The sequence below is a fragment of the Sabethes cyaneus genome, chromosome 3 (assembly GCF_943734655.1).
Source record: "Sabethes cyaneus chromosome 3, idSabCyanKW18_F2, whole genome shotgun sequence".
Lineage (NCBI taxonomy): Eukaryota > Metazoa > Arthropoda > Insecta > Diptera > Culicidae > Sabethes > Sabethes cyaneus.
In genome coordinates, this window is record NC_071355.1 from 73,034,799 (window position 1) to 73,054,679 (window position 19,881).

General features: G+C 39.7%; 3 protein-coding genes across 3 annotated transcripts in view; 1 reads left to right on the plus strand and 2 right to left on the minus strand.

Moving 5' to 3' along the window:
* The window catches only part of LOC128743666 (exocyst complex component 4-like), a 129,630-nt gene that overhangs the window by 63,897 nt on the left and 45,852 nt on the right, over positions 1-19,881 (plus strand). The gene's annotated exons all lie outside the window — the stretch shown is intronic.
* Positions 6,391-7,269, minus strand: LOC128743664 (chymotrypsin-like). Its single transcript, XM_053840283.1, has one exon. It carries the CDS (start codon positions 7,267-7,269, stop codon positions 6,391-6,393), a length of 879 nt encoding a protein of 292 aa, XP_053696258.1.
* LOC128743665 (brachyurin-like) lies at positions 16,097-16,990 on the minus strand. Its single transcript, XM_053840284.1, has one exon. The coding sequence runs from the start codon at positions 16,979-16,981 to the stop codon at positions 16,097-16,099; it is 885 nt and encodes a 294-aa protein (XP_053696259.1). The 5' UTR covers positions 16,982-16,990.

Genomic DNA, 19,881 nt, shown 5'->3' on the forward strand with positions numbered 1-19,881 from the left:
CGATTTCGATCTATGCTACGACTTCCACTACGATATCGGCGGTGAGCACGATCAGGTCTACGACCCAACCGCGCTACCACTCCCATGTGCCGTTCGTCGTCACTGTTCAATAATCTTGACCTTGCACTGGCCAACTCTTGGTTTAAAATGTATCTTTCTGCTTTAGACGCCGTTAGGTCTTCTTCGTCAAATAAACGTTTTTGAAGCGTTTTATCAAAAACACCGATTACCAAAACATCTCGAATCGCACGTTCCTTAAAATTTCCGAAATCACATTTTTCAGCTAAAACCTTGACAGCCAAAACGAAATCTTCAGCTTTCTCATTTTGACCCTGTCGTCGAGTCCAAAATTTGAAGCTATTAATTACCTCTGAATCATTTTTATCATATCGCTTTGTCAATTCTTCCGTTATCTGCTTGTACGTTAAATCTTTAAAACTCTGACCTGGGAACAATTTTTTTAATTCCGAATAAACCTCTTGCCCGCACACAGCTAAAAAACTCGTTTTATGCTTCTCAGATGGTAAATTATTGTGGTCGAAAATCCATTCAAGTTGTTCAAGATATTGGGAGAATGGAATTGAGCCAGGCAAATAAGGCTCGGTAACTGTTGTCAACGACATTTCTTTAAAAAATAATTACGAATTACACAAAAATAATTCCAGCAAACCAAAGAAAAAATAAACAGTATAAATAAAACAGCTTACCACGTATCTATATATCCTCGGGGCAAATGGGTATGTAAACTTCTGTAAATGGCAGCCAACAACACAAAATCGTTGAACAGCAACAGCAAAATCCTGCAACAGCAGCAAAAATCCTTCAACAACAGCAGCAAAAATCCTCCCACAGCAACAGTCGACTAAAAATCTTCCAAAAGTATCGATCTTCGATGTCCGTCCAAAAAAAATCCTCAGCAATAAATCCAGAAATCAACAGCAGCAGCCAAATCCTCAATTTAATCGTGCACAGTACTCATGCACCTCCTGCAGCAGAACACTTTCCAAAAAAACAAAAAATTGACTCGCTGATAGTCAAGCTGTGAGCATATAACAAAATGGTGTTCGAATGAATGCTGTCGCCCAGTGAATGTAAAAACTTTTCAGCCGCCGTACAAAGATATCCGGAACAAAAGAAAAACGCGTGCCACAAAAGACTGTATAGCACCGCTTTGCAAAATGGCGTATTTCTGGCGTTCCACGGCCTTTGTTCGCACTGACGCTTCTTTGCTGATGACCAAATAAAATCACTAATGCGTTATAAAATTTGATGAGCTTTTGATTCTGGATAAAAATTAACCTTTTTCCGGTCTCAGAATCACACTCGCAAAGACGTAATCGTCGCCTGATACGCACAATTTCTTCTTAGAAATAATTCGCAATGGCACAACGCAGATATCACAAAAATACTTTTGCTGGCCGCTTCAGCTTAATTCGCGAGTAAAAATAAGCCCGAAACTACACTCACGCAAGAAAATTGCACTAATTACTTAAATTACCGTTTTATTCTCGTCGCCAATTGTTAAATATATATCTTGATTAATATCGGTTAACGAAGGTGAGGTGATATTTATATAAAATTAGTAAAAGTAAACTGTACTTGTTGCTGGTACAAAATGAAGTGACACGTTTAATCAGTCCTTTTAGATACATGCGTTCAGAGAGTGCAAACTCTCAATTTTCGCTTGCTCTCTTCATCGAGCTTAGGGATGCTACAGAGTGCATGAACGGTAGCTCGGTAAAGTTTTGCAGCAACGAAAGCTCCACACAATTCCAACCTTGCAAGCGTAACCTTCTTCAGACTTGCGGGACGAAATTTTGGCGTCCAACAGAAGCAACCAAAAGTGTATTCAAGGTAATATCCCACGGTACACATCCTGGTCACGGCACCAGTGTTTGGATCCTTTTCAATGAACCATGGACACATGCTGTGGGAAGCTAGATCTGGGTAAATTCTTTTCCGACGGTGGGTTTAACTAGGAAAACAGGATTTTGTGTCACACGCGGTGTAATGCAACTGGGGTTTATTCGTTCCCAAACCTTATTCGTATAAAAAATAATAATATAGGGTACGGGAGGGTATTTCCAGCCCATTAAGCGGTAGCCTGAACAATATTCAGGAATTACGTTGAAACTATATTTATTCGAGACAAGATTTGTATACCAGTTGATAGAATATTATTTACTGAATATCGGCGCGTATTTTGGTTTTAATGAAACGCTACTGAATTTGAGTTATAGTCGCAAGAAATGATGGAGTCGCTGCGGCTAAATTGAGCCCATTTTCTATAGTGGTGTCTGTGTGTTTTAAATCCGATCAGCCGAAGTAGCCTGCACAGGAATTAGATGCTTTGCAAAAACAGATCAAAAGAGACCGATGGATAACGTGTCGGTATTGCCTACATTCCGGGCTAATTGCAGATAATTAGTTTTGCAGTGACAACAGCTTGCTGCTGGCGCTAGTGTCTCATTGAATCGTTCATATACACTAGCGCCAGAAGCAAGTGGTTGTCACTCAAATACTAGCTATGTCAACACGATAGAAGCTTTTCAGGCGTTTCAGGCCTCACATATCGGTAGTAGTGTAAATAACGCACCGTATGCTGGAATTAAAAACAAAATGCTGCTAATGGCTAGTGAATGAAAATTGATTTATATCTTCCTATCAGAAGGGAATTTTTGTGTTCTTCCGTGATAAAAAGAAGTAGAATTGTTATGTGATGGCATATTCACAGCTGTTTAGTTTCTAGAATAAGTAAACGTGATCATAATTGTGTGTTTTCCAAACCATCATCAAGAGCGGATACGCTTAAGCGATTGCTGCTGGTTTTTTCAGCCTGATTACGTGCCAATGGAAAAACAGTGGTTTTGATGTTTATTGAATAAAATTTGGTAAATTACTTACCTTTTTATGAAAATAGTTATAACACATTAAAGCCTATGAGTGCTACATTCGTTTCAGTATTGTTATATAGAGGAAAACTTTTTATTTGGGAAAGTGTAGCCAAGGTAATGTGTGCCGAAATTAGTAGCGTGCTGGGAATAGCCTCCCGTGCCTTATGTGCAGCAGCAGTGATAAGTGTTATACGTTTCCTCCGTGCAGCGAACTGAAGGAGTGCATCAAACTACCGAACAATCTTTAAATCAATTCAATAATGGCTATATTTTGTATCGACGTAAAATTTATGTCTTTGCAGATTAGATGTTGTTTTGAAATAATTGAACACAGATTTTCTTACCCTATTACGATGTACAAATAAAATATTAATAGAGATAATCCACGTCATGCTAATGAATTCAAATATTCTTCCTATTGCCCTTCTGGTTCACTTCTACTTTAAAACCATCAACCAACAGTGTTCCTCTCCGCCTACTCACAATGAATAATGAATTAACCCACCGAAACCGAGCTCGATGGTACTTCCGGCAGCCAACGACTACACAACGTACTGGTGCTAGCTCAATTCGCCGAAATTCAATTTTCCCGGAAATCACACTTATTTTCTCGTCTACCGTGAATGCGGAATCGGAACGTACAAAGCTTGAGCATAGTTAAATTGCGAAAGAAGGCCTGGCCTGTATTCCGTTTGTCCTCTTTAATTGTGAAACATTCTAATATGTCAACAGTCCGACTCCCCAGCATGCCACCAGGCACTGGTGGTGGTGGTGAAGTGCTGCTGGAAACAGAATGGTCTTCGCAATAATGGAAAAGATGTTAGGAAAATGTAAAATAACCTGAGGGAAATCTTGCTTGTTAACGCTAACAGGAGTTGTTGAATGTTGAAGCTTCAGATGAGTTGTACAGCAGCGTTTCGTGTGCACTTTAATGAATATTTAAATAGCTTCCATCGCACAAACGCTTCCACGTTGGCGTGTCCACTGGGGGGGCAGGGAAAAGCATTCTGTTGGATACCTACATTAAAAGCTTGTACGAAACATTCTGCGAAAATCTAACGTAAGCCAATAATCTGTGAAACCGGGGCATCGCTACTATACGGTGAGTGATGGATTTTGGTCGAACCTTTATGCTTTGAGTAACATGAACAAGGTGTAATAAACTGTTTCACATGTAAAGGTGCATGCTTTTTGATTCAAATACCGATAGTGAAGCACCATTTTGAGATTCATAATAAGAAAGAACATATCTTACATATGTTTTCCTATTATGAACTCATTTTACTCTAAATATAGTTCTGACTTGTTTTATCATACTTCACTATTTATTTTTCTAGACTCAAATACAGATGCTTTACTTGACCGCCTTTCATCCATGTATATATTTTTAAAGCAGAAGAGACAAAAAAACTTTTTTTCGAAGGGGAGATCAAACCGCTCGATTTAAGGGGGTTTAAAAAAAACTTCGGTCTTATTTTTATCATTTTATGGCGTCGTCAACATGAAAACGGGTTGCGAAAGCTTGTAAATGGGAGGAAAATGTGGTGAGTTCGGCAAAATTCATTTCCGCTGCTAAGCGAGTGCTTGCTGTAGGGGAAAAAAGTACCCCCCGATTTAAATTTAGCAGCCCGTCAATTTTGGTGAGCCTTTTCGGTGCCCAAAAAAAATCGATTCGAGATGTAGTATGCTTTCTAGCAGTCAGTCGACTGAACTTCTGCTGCTGTTAGTAAATATTTCGGAGAATATTGCTCTTCATGTGGGGAATTTTTACAGCCCATAAAATGGTACATATTAATACCAGCAGGGGGTGGTGCACTGCTTGCGGTGATTTTTGAATTTAATGTTGGATATCACTGCTTATTCATTTTCTTAAAAACCGAACTTTAATTTTTGTGGCAATTTGCACCCAAATTATTTTCAATGACGATAACGTGACCCAGGAAAAGTACCCTCTACCAATGAAGATCATTTCCCAGAAATTATCGCTTCAGTTCGCACACATTAGGCGACAATTGTAACCTCCATCGATAGCATCATTAATAAATTTACCAGTGTCTCGATTATCGACCGGGGACCAGGGACGGAACCGTAGGACGCCGGACGACGCGCGGTGCAACCGGAAAGAAACTCCCAAAGTGCCGACTACCACAATGCCAGTCTGAGCTACCAGCCAGCACTAGAAGAGGTATCATTTCGCCATTATTCAAACCATCTCACATTTCCTATTCCAATCACGTCGCCAGCTGAGGGTTTCCGAACCGCTGCTGTTGGTTAGGTGCATGCATTCCAGCAATAGCCGGATGGGGAAAATTGGCGAGTCGAGGAAAAACGAGTGTGGAAGCCACTTGGAAGATGAAGAAGCCCCTACGTACGGGTGTTGGATTTCCCACTCGTACTACTGGCCTAGACTGGATGCCGATGCCAACCGACCCGCCGACAGAAGCTGGTTGGTGCCAATTACGGGTAAGTTGATGTATACGGCACAAAGGTGTACTTCCACATGCGCACAGACGGGCATGTCATCGAGCGGGTCGACAAAAGGATTATACGAAAAAAAAGAAAATACGGAAGGAATGGAATGGAAATTTGGATGAGGATATTAAATTAGGGATCTAATATCGTCATTGTGCTCGTATAAAGGACACTTCGTCCACCTTCATTGGAGCAAGATGCTAGTGAACGGGAAATTGGAAGCATTTTTTTACACCAGACAGGTATAACCTTACCAAGCTAGCTGCTCCAAACTCTACATGTTGAAAATATGAAGCTTTTTGCCGATTTCGTATGGAAATTAGAGCACCAGAAGCAAAGTTGTTTCTAATATTATTCCATTTATTTAACAGTTATTTATTTTAATGACTTTACCGAATTTTGCAAAGTGTTTTTCTATCGGTTTATATTCTCTTGGTGATATTATTTTAACGGAGATTTTGATATTATTTTAAGTTAAATTTGTTTTAGTTATGTTCCAATCTAATTTCTTGTTTCATGTCGCAAAACTTGGTGGTGGAAAATACCAAAGTTGGAAAAACTTGTGTTCTACAAAACTAGCGATTAACGACGCTGTCGCTACTCGCACAACAGCCCCATTTATGTATGAAACTCCTTAGAAAATGGGACTGGTATTAGTTATGAGTTAGGCGATATTCGTGAGGTATCCGTTGGAGTATTGTGGGAAGTGTTCCCGAGCTTTTTAATAATATTAATATATTAATAAGGCCATGAATTATTCCCGCATGCAAAATTTCCTGAAATTCTGAGACGTTCTGGCCAATTTAGTGAATGCTGAACTAGGCGAGGTAGTTATTTGGGTTCTTTGTATGAAACATACGTCTTGAAATATATTGTTTCCGTAATATCAAATTGATACATTGGCTCTTTTATTTACGTGGGTAAAATTTGTGGATTAATTTTTGTACAAAAAGTTTTTTGCCATGGTCCGGTATGATTTGCAGTAGTAATTTCCTTAATCGAAAGAGTCAAGCACTCAAGCATTTTACATATAATCGGAGTTTGCCACGATCCAATCGCGATAGTACGTAACACGGACATGCACCGAGGGAATTCCGATCGAGCAACCACCGGGTGATCCGAACGAAACGATACCGACCTGTAGAGAACGTCCATCGGATACGGTCAATGGGCCACCGGAGTCTCCGTTACATGGCGAACGGCCAACATAACTGGAAAGGCAAAGGTTCTGAGGCTGAACGAGGCTGGCGTCCCAACTTTCCAGGCAGCGTTCCTGGGGCAGGATTAGGTTGGTAGTGAATCTGAGTACAGCCGAAGTGGCCTGGCTGTCATCAGAGGTACGTCCAAATCCGGAAACGGTTCCAGTGTATTCAGCAAAAGTACGACTGTCTCCTGCGGAAGGAATTCGAGCTGGCTGGACACGAGCATTGAAAACAATGGCACTATTCAACTGTACTACGGCGATATCGTTTCGGATGTTAGTTGGAGTGTATCCTGAGTGAATCTTGATTCCCGCTGCTCCAAAGGCGATTCTTTGCTGAGATGGCTCGTTCGCAGTTCGGTTATGAGCTCCGATGATAGCTGTTCCTCCTAGAGCATTCTGGACGCAGTGAGCAGCAGTTAGGATGAAGTTGTTAGTCAAAACTGATCCGCCGCACAAGCCGGTGCCAGCGATGAAGTCGCTGAGTAGAGCGATTTGATACGGAAATTGGCCCGGAGTAGCCTCCTCTCCAAAGATGATTCTGCGGGATGGTGTCAGTTTTCGCAAGTGTTGCCATTTCTCCGGAATGCGGGCCCAGTAGTGGTCAAATTCTTCGATCGGCTTAACCTGGGACCAATCGATTTCGATCCATTCGGCACTAGCCAAAGCCAAAGCTGCAATTACCAATAGGATGGTTTTCATTTTGGACGGAGCAAATAAACTATAGATTAGGACTGTTGGACAGTCGTTTTTATACTAAGGCTTGGGTTTATCTGGACGGAAGTTTGTTATCGTGGGAAATTTTGTCTTGTTGGGATCGGGGAAATTGCACGATTCGGAAGAAGTGTCTGATAACATGTGTTATTGATACGATTGTAACAATGCGTGTTTTCCTAGATTATCTATGAGCGAAGATTTATCTTGGTTTTTACTAACTTCTCATACATAATATCTTGGCTCGGACATACCTCAAATTTGTATTTCACTTCCTGCCGATTCGCCAGATTGGAAAAAAAACTAAACTTAAAACTAAACCATCTTGCTATAAGCAGAAATAAAAATTTAAGTGCTGAATTATACTATAAAGCTATAAGACCTATCATAAAATGCACTTATGTATTTGTTTTAATTATGTTGTTTGCCTTTACTCGAAACATACATACCTTTTCCGTATTTGTTGCATTCATTAAGTCAATAAATTATTGATTTTGATGCCAGCTCTTGGTCTGTTCGCGAGATAAGATTAGCTCTTAGCCAAATTCCTGTACATATATTATTTAAAAAAGAATAAAATGAAGATGGTATTAAATCTTTCAATTGTGGAAAAGCATTTTTAGATTAATTAGTAAGTACACAGTTGAAATTGGTATACAAATGTACGTAACCATTAGCATTTGCCGTATTTGATTGTATGTCTAGTAAAAATGATCCAATTTAACTCATTTTAGTTCATCCAAGAACACCCCGTGAAAAATATACATTTTCAGGACATTTCACAGAGATTTGTGATCACTAAAATTGCGTAATGGGACTGGAAAATTTTACAGTCTAAGACGAAAAGACGTTTTCTCGTTAAAAATTTAATTTGAAGCCATTTCGCAAAAAATCTCAATGTCATGTAGTTTTTGAGTTTCCTCTTCTGGAAGAGCACATTAGCTATCAAATGATCAACAATGTTTGTAAAATTTTATTCGCGCATTGCGAAAATCCGAATTACTTGCACGTCGAGTTAGCGAAATCGAAATGTTCCCAAATAAAATGTCTCCAACGTAATAAAAGTGTTCGGGAAAGGTTTGTCGACAGCCAGGAAGCCTCGGAGAGAAATCGATAGCCGGAAGCCAGGAAGTCAACAAAACAGAGCGGACAAACAAAGCAAACAGTCGCAAACATATTTGGAGTTCCGTCTAAAACATGCATCGGGCTTGAAATCGAGCCGGACTGTCGATTTATGAGAAGGTAGTGACTCCAAATCAGAAAGATAAACAAAACAAGATATCGTCGTCATTATCGTTCACGTAGGGGTGGCTTGTTCTGTTTCAAGCAATCGTCTCTATTCAGCTCGATCTTGGCTCACTCATCGCCACTTTCCCAGGCGTCTAAGTTGTCGCAAGACGCATTCGACCTGATCGAGCCATCTTGTATGTTGGGACCCTCTACCCTACTATTCTAACCTATTGACTTTCGACAGACGTATGATGGGAAGCTCTCCAACCAGTGCCAGTAGCTCGTGATTTATACGCCTCCGCCAGTAGCTCGTGATTTATACGCCTCCGCCACTCTATGCTTTCAGTTTGTATTTCGCCCGATATCATCCGTAGCACCTACCGCTCGAACACGGTAAGGGCGCGTATGCCCACCAAAAGCAGCTTCACAGTTTAAAGTCCATAAAGAACTATCGGTCTAATGAGGGTCAGCTTCGTATGGCGGCGTATAGTTCTGCGCCGCTGCATCTCCTCACTAGTGTTGTTGCCCGCGGTCACCAGTTATCCCAAATACATCAATTCGTCTACCACTTCTAGATCGTCCCCAGCTAGCATTTTCATATGTATAAAAAAGGTAAAAATCAGCATTACGTACAGATATACATGCTAAATAAATCGTATTTCATGCGCAAAATTGGCATATCCGTACTATTTTGGAGGCGATATACGTGATTACGAATAATTTTAAGCGTTACGACTATATAAGTATTTATATAAGATAATATCCGATTAAGCGCGAGTCGCTCCGTACTATTCTACGATTTTGTGCTGAAAATCGTATGTATGTCAGTCATTATCATTATATACGACAGAAAATCAACTTGATCCCACTTAATCCAGCTTTAGTTACGATTTCGAGTTTGTTAGGAGATATTTACGATAGTTTTCGTGCATTGATATACGAGTTGGTGCTAGCTGGGTCGTAGTCAACGGTTACCGCTTGTCTCAGCCCTCGCCGCGTCTCGAAGGGACTCGAGAGTGTCCCCTGATGCGTACGAAACCAATCACTCGATCCCGTGTGGCCCTGTTCATTCACGTCAGTTTGTCCGGAAAATCGTGTTCGAACATTATCTGCCTTATCTGGTCTCGATCGACCGTATTGTATGCTATTTTGAAGTCAATAAAGACGTGATGCGTGGGCATGTTGTATTCCCGATATTTCTGCAAGATCTGTCGGATGATAAAAATTTGGTCCATAGCGGTGCTAACCCGTGATGAAGCTCGCCTGATAATTCCCTATAAAACCCTGTGCTGTCGGCGACAGCCAGCGTAATAGGATCTGGGACAGTACCTTGTGGGCGGCATTTTTCGGTCAAGTTTATATAGCTCTGTTGGTAGCCGGTCCTTACTTGCGGCTTGCGACTCAATAGACACAAGCTCTCGTTGATCGCCTTTCAATCCACCGCGCGATCTAACATTCTGCGCAACACCAAAAACCCGGTTTTCAGTTTGTTGGTGGTGTCACCGCTCTGGAAAATAGGGCCCTTCCGCGGAGTTTTCTTACCAAGGTCACGGTACCGGGTCTCGTGATAGGGCTATCATCTTAGCTTTCGTGTCGAGATATCATGTTTTTTGATTCAGCCGCCCACTTCGGATCAGTCGCTGCCGTTAGTCTCTCCTAGCCTGGAGAGCAGGAGCTCATTACCTTGATGATGGTACCCAGCTAACATTATCATATGTATATAAAGGGTAAAAATCAGCAGTACGTACAGTTACATGTTAATAAATCATATTTGATGCGCAAATTGGTATATCCGTACTATTTTGAAGGCGATATACGTGATTAGGAATAATTTTAGGCATCACGATTACATAAGTATTTATATACGATAATATCCGATTAAGCGCGACGCGCTCTTTAATGCTATACAATTCTGTGTTGAAAATCGTATGTATGTCAGTTGTTATCATTGTAGACAATTGGAAATTAATTTGGGCCGACTATACCAAGCTTTAGTTACGATTTCGAATTTTTTAAGCCGATAATTTGTTTGTGCACGATAATTTTTGTATATTAATATACGTAGAGCCTACCCTGACATAGGGATAAACGCTCATGGCTGGCAAGGCCATGCCTTGCCTCGTATTGATACTCAGCATTAGCCTGAGTACCTCGTACCCTGTTCTTATACATTTGTTTCTACCGGGGTTTGTTACTTTGTTTATATTATGTTATTTCTACTAAGTTTTCTCGTATTCAGGTTGGTACCACGAGGAAGTAGTTGCCCCCTTCAGCTTGGGTAAAGTGGAACGCTACACAACTTCGTAAGCGTTGCTTCAATGACCCTTTCTAACCTCGTTTAATATTGTAAATTTCTCACTCACTCGAACGCGATAAATTATAACTGTCGTGAACGAAACCGTCGGCAGAACCGTTGCAAGTGTAAATTTCAATAATTCTGTCAGAAATAATGTCAAACAACAATTTCAAACTGTTGGTTTGAAGTTTATGTGCTAGTGAGTCACTAGCAGCTAGTCATTCACGTACAGCCATGTAGATTTTCTTGCGACAAATTCAAACTGTCAAAAAAGTTACCAATCAAAAAGTTTTATTGGCAATGAAGCGAACAATATTTGCTGTCTGAATTTCGGCGATATAAGATATAAGAGTAAACGTAAATCAGCGCATACACCTTCTCGCACAACTGACAATGAAAAAAACTACAATGACATCTCAACAAAACTTTAAAATTCTCTAGCGCTGCATATGATATAATGACGTCATACTCTTTTGGACACACATTTTGACAGTTCGCTTGGATACAAAAGATTCATCTTCGCTGATGTATGTTTACACTACTATCTATATTCATAACACGTTACGAAGACTCCTTTTTTAATTTCATCCGAAATCTCAACATTTCAACACGTTATGTTGCCAATAGGGACGGCCTTTCGTATATATAGTTACGTGCAAATGGTTGGGATCTGGATTAAATATCGACCTACACTCTTAATTGAGTCTACTAGTAAATAGGTCGGATTAAGCTAAAACTTGGTCAAAACTAGGGTTTATTTCTTATTCCCGTCGTAGTAAGTAAAGCCGTTATAATTTTCATCATTTGCTGGATGGATTTAATGAATACCGCCGTGCCGGGCTTCTTTGGACAATTCTAAGCTCAAATCAAAATATGCTAGAGAATCTTTCAAAACTTGTTTTAAAAAGCAACGCTTTTTTGATTGATCTTTACTGGCCCTTCATTGACCATCAACTAAGAATAATATAAACTACAATAATATTCTTATTTGCAAAAATAACCCTGCTATGTCAAATAAACGTTAATCTTTGAAAGAGGCGGGCTACTTTGGACAAGTATAGCAACTCGTTTTAAATCAAATGTAATTGTATTTTAAAAGTAATTGTTTCATAAATGATTGCAGTTCTGAACCAGTTTTGTCCATTTTCATGAGAAATAAAAGGAAATTTTCGAAAATGAAGACTTTTTAGCAATTTTTGTCGCGAAGCGTTTGATTCATTTTCTTCTTAGACTGCTTTTCATTTGGGATAATGTTTTTCGCCTTGTTGTTCATTGACGAGCCGCCGGGGTGATACTTTGTCCTGCTGGAACGTTCAGCTTCCGTTTTCGTGGTTTGCTAGAGTTCAAACCAACGACTTCGTCATGGTGTTTTTGCAGTGAATGAAATGTGCATCGAGATAATTTTTGACAGCCGCTTGGAAATCGGCTATTCCGACTGGAAATCCCCAAGCACTAGAGATGGTCGGGTATGAAAATTTGAATACCCGAACCCGACCCGTACCCGATTAAGAAAAAAATTGAAAACCCGTACCCGACCCGAACCCGCAAGTTTATTATTTTTGATACCCGAACCCGACCGCAACCCGTCGGGTACGGGTACCCGACCATCTTTAGTGTTAAATGTGGTCAATAGAGATACCCGACCCGACCCGTACCCGGTTTCAAAAACAAAAATTAAGAACCCGTACCCGACCCGAACCCGCAAATTATTTTTTTCCAATACCCGAACCCGACCCGAACCCGGCGGGTACGGGTCGGGTGCGGGTTTCGGGCAAATTTTCCGCTACCCGACCATCTCTACCAAGCACCTAGCTATGATTAGCAAATGCTTTCTCTTCTGCTTCGTTGAAAACAGTAGCATGCCCTAACTCCGCGGGTGACAATCCTTTTCAGCTTCAAGGCATTCAGACAAACTTTGTTCCGTGAAATTTCCATACTTGCGACTCCCCGATACTCGTTTATACCTATAAACCATCTATACCTATAAAGAAGGATTTCTGTCTGTCTGTCTGTCTGTCTGTCCGTATGTTCCTTATAGAATCGAAAACTACTGAACCAATCGGCATGAAAATATGCATGTAGAGGGTTTTTGGGGCCAGGAAAGGTTTTAGTGATGGTTAGAAACCCCTCCCCCCACTAAGAGGGGGGGCTCCCATACAAATGAAACACAAATTTCTGCATAACTCGACAACTAATCAAGCAAATAGAACAAAATTTGGCATGTGGGTGTTTTCGGTGACAAGAATTTATTCTATGGTAAATTGAGACCCCTCCCCTCTTTATAAGGGGAATTACAACTCCTCTCCTCTTTAAAAGGGGGGGCTTCCATACAAATTTCCTCATAACTCGAGAACTAATCAAGCAAATGGAACCAAATTTGGCATGTGAAGGTTTTCGAAGGCAAGAATATTTTCTATAGTAAATTAGGACCCCTCCCCACTTTAAGAGGGGGGGCTCCTGTACCAAAGAAACACAATTGTCCTCATAACTCGAGAAGTAATTAAGCAAATGGAACCAAATTTGGCATGTGGTTGTTTTTGGAGACAAAAATTTTTTCTATGATGAATTGGGACCCCTCCCCGTTTTAGGAGGGGGGGATCCTATACACATGAAATACAAATTTCCTCATAACTGAAGAACTAATCAAGCAAATGGAACAAAATTAGGCATGTGAAAGTTTTCGAGGGCAAGAATATTTTCTATGGTGAATTAGGACCCCTTCCCATTTTAAGAGGGGGGGCTCCTATACAAACGAAATACAAATTTCCTCATAACTCGAGAACTAATCAAGCAAATAGAACCAAACTTGGCATGTAGAGGTTTCTGGAGGCAAAAATATTTTCTATGGTGAATTAGGACCCCTCCCAACTTTAAGAGGGGGTGCTTCTACACAAATGAAATACAAATTTCCTCATAATTCGAGAACTAATCAAGCAAATGGAACCATATTTGGCATGTGGGTGTTTTTGGAGGCAACCATTTTTTCTATGATGAATTAGGACCCCTTACCTTTTTAAGAGGGGGGGCTCTCATACAAACGAAATACAAATTTCCTCATAACTCTAGAACTAATCAAGCAAATGGAACCAAATTTATCATGTGGGTGTTTTTGGGGGCAAGAATATTTTCTATGGTATATTTTCTATGGATTTCCCCATTTTAAGAGGGGGGTGGGGGGGCTCCTATACAAATGAAAAACAAACTTCCTCATAACTCGAGAACTAATCAAGCAAATGGAACCAAATTTGACATGTAAGTGGTTTTGGACGCAAGATTTTTTTCTATGGTGAATTGAGACCCCTCTCTTCTTTAAAAAGCGACTTATGGCCCATCTCCCCTTTAAGAGGGTACGATTCCATACAAATGAAATTCAAATTTCCTTATAACTTGAGAACTAATCAAGCAAATGGAACCAAATTTGGCATGTGGGAGATTTTGGAGTCTTGAATTTATTTTACGATAGTTAGAGACCTCTCACCCCTGTGGTAGGGGGATATGGACTCTCATACAAATAAAACAGAAATTTTTGCGAAACTCAAAAACTAATCGAACTCGAGAAATTCGAGACTCTTCCATAAAACATTAGTCAATACAAGACCACAAAAACTATCTATAGTAACACTAGATCATTCAGGACGAGACGGTCACGAGTGTTGCCGGTGACCCGTCGTCGGAAGCGCCGCCCACTGGGGGGCTTGCGAAACTCGAGATTGTGACAAAGATCATCCGAGATTCATGATTTATGTACAACACAGGTTAATTTGTGGCAATACGAAGTTTGTCGGGTCAGCTAGTGATCCTATAAAGAAAGAAAACAAGCATTTGGGCAATCAACCAAAATGGAGGCGTAATTGGTGGGTCGTTTTAATTTTATGTAGAATATTTGTTTTCAGCAATATATTCAAACAAATTAACAATTATATTTCTTACCTGACATAATAAATGATGTTTCAACAGCAGTTGGTAAATGTTTTACAGTCGCTTTACGTAATTTCTGGCCAAAAGTTTCTCGATTAAAAAAAAATTACTGCGTTGCGCAATCTACTTTTTACATGAAAAACAACAGTGTAGCAAAACAAAAACGACCAAGATGTATCATAAGGTCGGTACAAGTTTTAACTTGCGATTTGCAATTGAATTAGGTACGTTGATGATATATTCAATTATTTATTGTATTGAAAATAAATGTGTCCAAAGTAGCCCTACGTATCCAAAGAAGCCTGGCACGACGGTACTCCAAAAGTCCTTGTGCTGATTTGACTAAAACACACTTACCTTCCGATTCGTGAACTTTGAAATCACTGAAAAGCGATTATTAAAGCATAGTATTGAAATTGCGCAACTGACTTTATTTCTTAAATTCGTCGTACCGTTTTAAAATCCGTCCATCAAAATTTTTCATCGTCCGAACTAAAAATCACAACAATGTTTACGAAGCTAGTGCGCTTGTATTTGTGTAGGACGGCATGGCAAATGTTATTCTGCTAAATTTCTGCAGGTCGGGCAAGTTTTCCCAGCTGTAGAATAACGACATTGCCTTGCGTGAGTTATTTTCATTTATGAATGACGAAAATTAAAACGGTTAGTCGACATTTTCTTCTTCGTCGCACGAAAAAACGTGGGAAATTTAGCTGGTAGGATAAAAAGCATTTAAATAGATCTCAGCTCACTTTGATTGATCGCGTATGATAGACAACAAACTAAAATATTAGAGAATAACTAGTTTTGCATTGTGTGTCATAAAAATCGCTGATATTTTTAATAATTTGTGTTTGATAGGACGGTAATAGGCAATTACGACGAAGCCGCAACATACCTTACCTAAAATACCTTTAAAGAATACAAACTCAAACTGTAGAAAAAATTAAACCAACTTTCGCTACTTATTACCAATAACCAAATAATTCTCTGTGACAAATAACGCACTTTTAAGTACCTGCTGCCAATTTTTTCGTTGGGAAACAACTCAGAATTTGGGTTTGTACACTTTAAGGGCATTTTGAGTAGTTTTAACCTAGTTTTTGCTAAATCCAACCTGTTTACGGGTAAAATCATTTAAGAGTGTATTTCACTGTTGAAGTCATCATATGCACTTGCCAACAATCGCCTCCTTATTAAAATAATTATTTGATGAATGCTATTATTTTTTTATTTGGTCGAAGTTATAATGAAATTTTTATATCTACAAAATGTGTATCATGTTCGTTAAGTTTGTTGCAAAGTCCTTTTCCGGTTTCGTTTGTTGAATTAGGCGGAAGTCATTTCTTCGAAACAGCCAACCTAAACATTTTACACAAAATCGGAGTTCGCCACAATCCAATCACGGAAGTGTGTAACGCGCACGTGCACTGACGGCATTCCGATCGAGCAGCCAGCGGCCGATCCAAACGAAACAATACCAACTTGCAGGGAACCTCCTTCGGCTACGGTCACTGGACCACCAGAGTCTCCGTTACATGAAGAGCGGCCACCCTCGCCGGAGAGGCAAATGTTTTGTGCCTGAATGAGGTTGGCGTTGTTGGCCCAGTCTGTCAGACAGTCCGCCTCGGTCAGGATTGGGTTGCTAGTGAATCTGAGTACAGCGGCAGTGGTTTGGCTACCATCAGCAATACGCCCAAATCCGGAAACGGTTCCGGTCAATCCAGCAAAGGTACGACTGTCTCCTACAGCAGGAATTCGAACTGGTCGGACACGATCATTGAAAACAATGGCACTGTTCAGTTGTACTACGGCGATGTCATTTCGGACGTTGGTTGGCGTGTATCCTGCATGAATTCTGATACCCGCTGCTCCGAAGGCGATTCTCTGCTGAGATGCCTCATTGGCAGTTCGGTCATGAGCACCGATGATAGCCGTTCCTCCTAAAGCATTCTGGACGCAATGAGCAGCAGTTAGGATGAAGTTGTTAGTCAAAACTGATCCGCCGCACAAACCGGTGCCACCGGTGAAGGTACTGAGCAGGGCGATTTGATACGGGAATTGACCTGGAGAAGCCTCCTGTCCGTTAGTGATTCTGCGGGATGGTGTCTGCTTGCGAAGGAATTGCCATTCCTGCGGGATGCGGGCCCAGTAGTGGTCAAATTCCTCGATCGGTTTAACCTGGGACCAATCGATTTCGATCCATTCGGCACTAGCCAGAGCCAAAGCTGCAATAACCAATAGGATGGTCTTCATTTTGGACGAATCAAATAAACTATAGATTGGAAGCGTTGGACAGTGGTTTTTATACTAACGTTTTGGATTATCTGGACGGCTGATAATTATCGTGGGAAATTTTGTCTTGTCGGAATCGGGGGAACTGAAATTTTATGATGCACGATTCGAAGAGGTGTCTGATAACATGCGTTACTGATACGATTATTACAATGCGTACTTCCCTCGATTATCTGCAAGCTGGGATTTAGTATGGTTTTTACTAAATATCTATGCGCATTTAGGTTCCAACTGGTTTTACCAAAACCGGTTTTACCGTCCTATTTTTCATTACCGAATTACTGGTTTGTCCGTGATAGAAAATTCGTACATTTTTTAATGTTATCAATTTACAAATAACATCTCAAGAAGCCTTCTAGACGGTTAACATTTTTAACGTATAGGGCGAGTATAATTTGTTGACTAAATCAATTATGTGATTAGTTCCTTACAATGGATAGCATTCATAAGTGGCTGCACTTATGTTAGTCGACATCCTTTATCATAATGAATCAAAGACAACAAATATGTATCGAAACAAACATCAATAATGGTTTATTTTACTTAATTGACGTTAACGCGTTGCGAAAAATTAAAGCTAGTTGATAGTATAATCAATTAGTACTTCACTAAAATTAAAAATAAGAAATATTTTTTTAGCCTCTACCATATGGGGTATTGAGAAAAATCTTTCATATGACACAAAACCGGAAACTTATGCTTGCGAGATACATTCTACAAGCACTCTCACGAAGTAGGTAGTTATTAGTTGTTTACTTTTTCTATTCATTGCATCAAAACTGCTGCTTTTGCAGCAGTTTTCCTCGTAATAGTTTGTCCCAGTTTGCAGTAAAATATCGCCGATCAGCTGACTATTTATGAGAACGCTGTTAGAAGCAAGCGACCATTCAAAGCATCAGTAGGAAACAATCACATTCAACATATTCCTGCGGGAGGACGGTGATAGCAACAGTTTCTGTTCAAAGTTTATACCTGTTTTGCTTCATAAAGTTCGAAATGTTTTCACTGTCTTTTTATTTTAATTAGCAAGATAAAATCAACTCTTTTCAGATCATCAGCATCGTGAGTTTATCAATAAATGAAGTATTATAAGATACCAATATATTGTTATTTATCTTCATCGAAGTATTAAATTCAAATCAAAATTAGATAACGGTTGTAAATGATGATTGCCAGTTGTATATTAAACTCAAAATATATTAGCATCATACATAATTCATAATAAATTTCCAATTCTAGAGATAGAGATCGAATTATCGAATAAAGCTTATGTCGTGCAATCTGGTTTGGTGATCTCTGAGAAACAAACGTTTTCGTGATCATATTGGGTCAACTTCAAATTTGGTTAGTACCCCATGTATTGATAGTCCATATATATTTATCAAGAACTGTTTCACCAATCATGATGATTTTTTTATGAAAGGATCCAGCATGCATAATTTATTTTTCGAGAACGCTCCATTACACCCCATGAGATAAATTTAGAAACGGGAAGCATATACATCCTTTCCAACATCGACGTGTGATTGAGTATGATGACGACTGCCACTACAACACTCAGCTCGTTTCGCATTGATGAAGATGGAAAGCGATAAATTTATATTGATTTGCACACCCCCTCCCCCGAGGGGGTTCATTCCGGTCCTGTTCGGGTCGCCTCTGATCGAGCAAAAACCAACATCGAAACGTAGAACCAACCTGAACAAATTAAGCCGATGAGTGTTTTTCCTCCAGGCCTCCACCAGCCATCAGGAAGGTTCAATCCTCGGTTCCGCAATTGGTTCGAAGATTTTTCTCAGTTTATTTCTGACCGCGGATTCGAAAGCATCTATTGCGACCGTACCAGTTGGTGTTATTTTCCGGTGTTCAGATTTGACTGTAGTTAAACAATCAACAACAATATTCTACGAACGCAATAAAAATTTCGATGTAAAAGGAATTCGGTTGGTTACCGTAGTGATTGATTGTCGAGTGATCCTTAGCAAGAAAAAAACTGTTCTTCAGACAAAGCCAGTAGCAACCCTAAATTCGAGGGAATCGAAGTGTTGTGATTGATTACATAATTTGCTTTCTTCATCACGAAATGACTGACTTCGGTTGCTGGAAAAGCCTGTCCTTTGATGCTGCTTCATTAGGGAATGACTAATTGCAGTATCTTAATGCGTGAAATTATTCTAATGAAGGTTACGGTTATGATTAACATTTTGGTTTTTGTTGAACCAATATATATGTAACAATCTTTCATGTTCCGCTCCGCTGAGCTTTCATTAGTGATGGCTGTCTGATTCGGCCTCTATAACCTAGTGAAAGATAAAGATCGATTTATCTTAGTGTTATGCACTTTCGACATCATTAGGAATATGTAAAAACATACACAAGAGTCCAGGAAAGGATGACTTGGTTCTTTCTAAAGTACACAGTGATTCTTAATTAATTTTAATAATTCTAACAACTAACAAAATTTAAATTATCTCACGGGGTCTAGGATGCTATTTTTTTATCTCCCGATGGTAGTCGTGGTATGAATTACATTACAAGTATCTTACAATACTTTAAATCAATATAGTTACCAGAAAAATAAGTTTTTGAGCCGCAAGGATCTTCATTAGGACTATTACAGTTTATTTTGGATGGAGTACAATTTTGGATGGATTTTATTGATTCGTAACAGAACTCTCAATAATCAAAATAACGCTTTATTGACGAACGAATTGCACCAATTTGTCATCCAGAGAGTTGTTCGTCACTATTATTTTCTTTTTAAATTGCGCGTTCGGTCTACGGTTGGTTGTGGCAATGGTTGTGTTGCATGCTTTACCGGCTCACACGTCAGCTTGCCTCGGTTTAATCTCATTCAATGT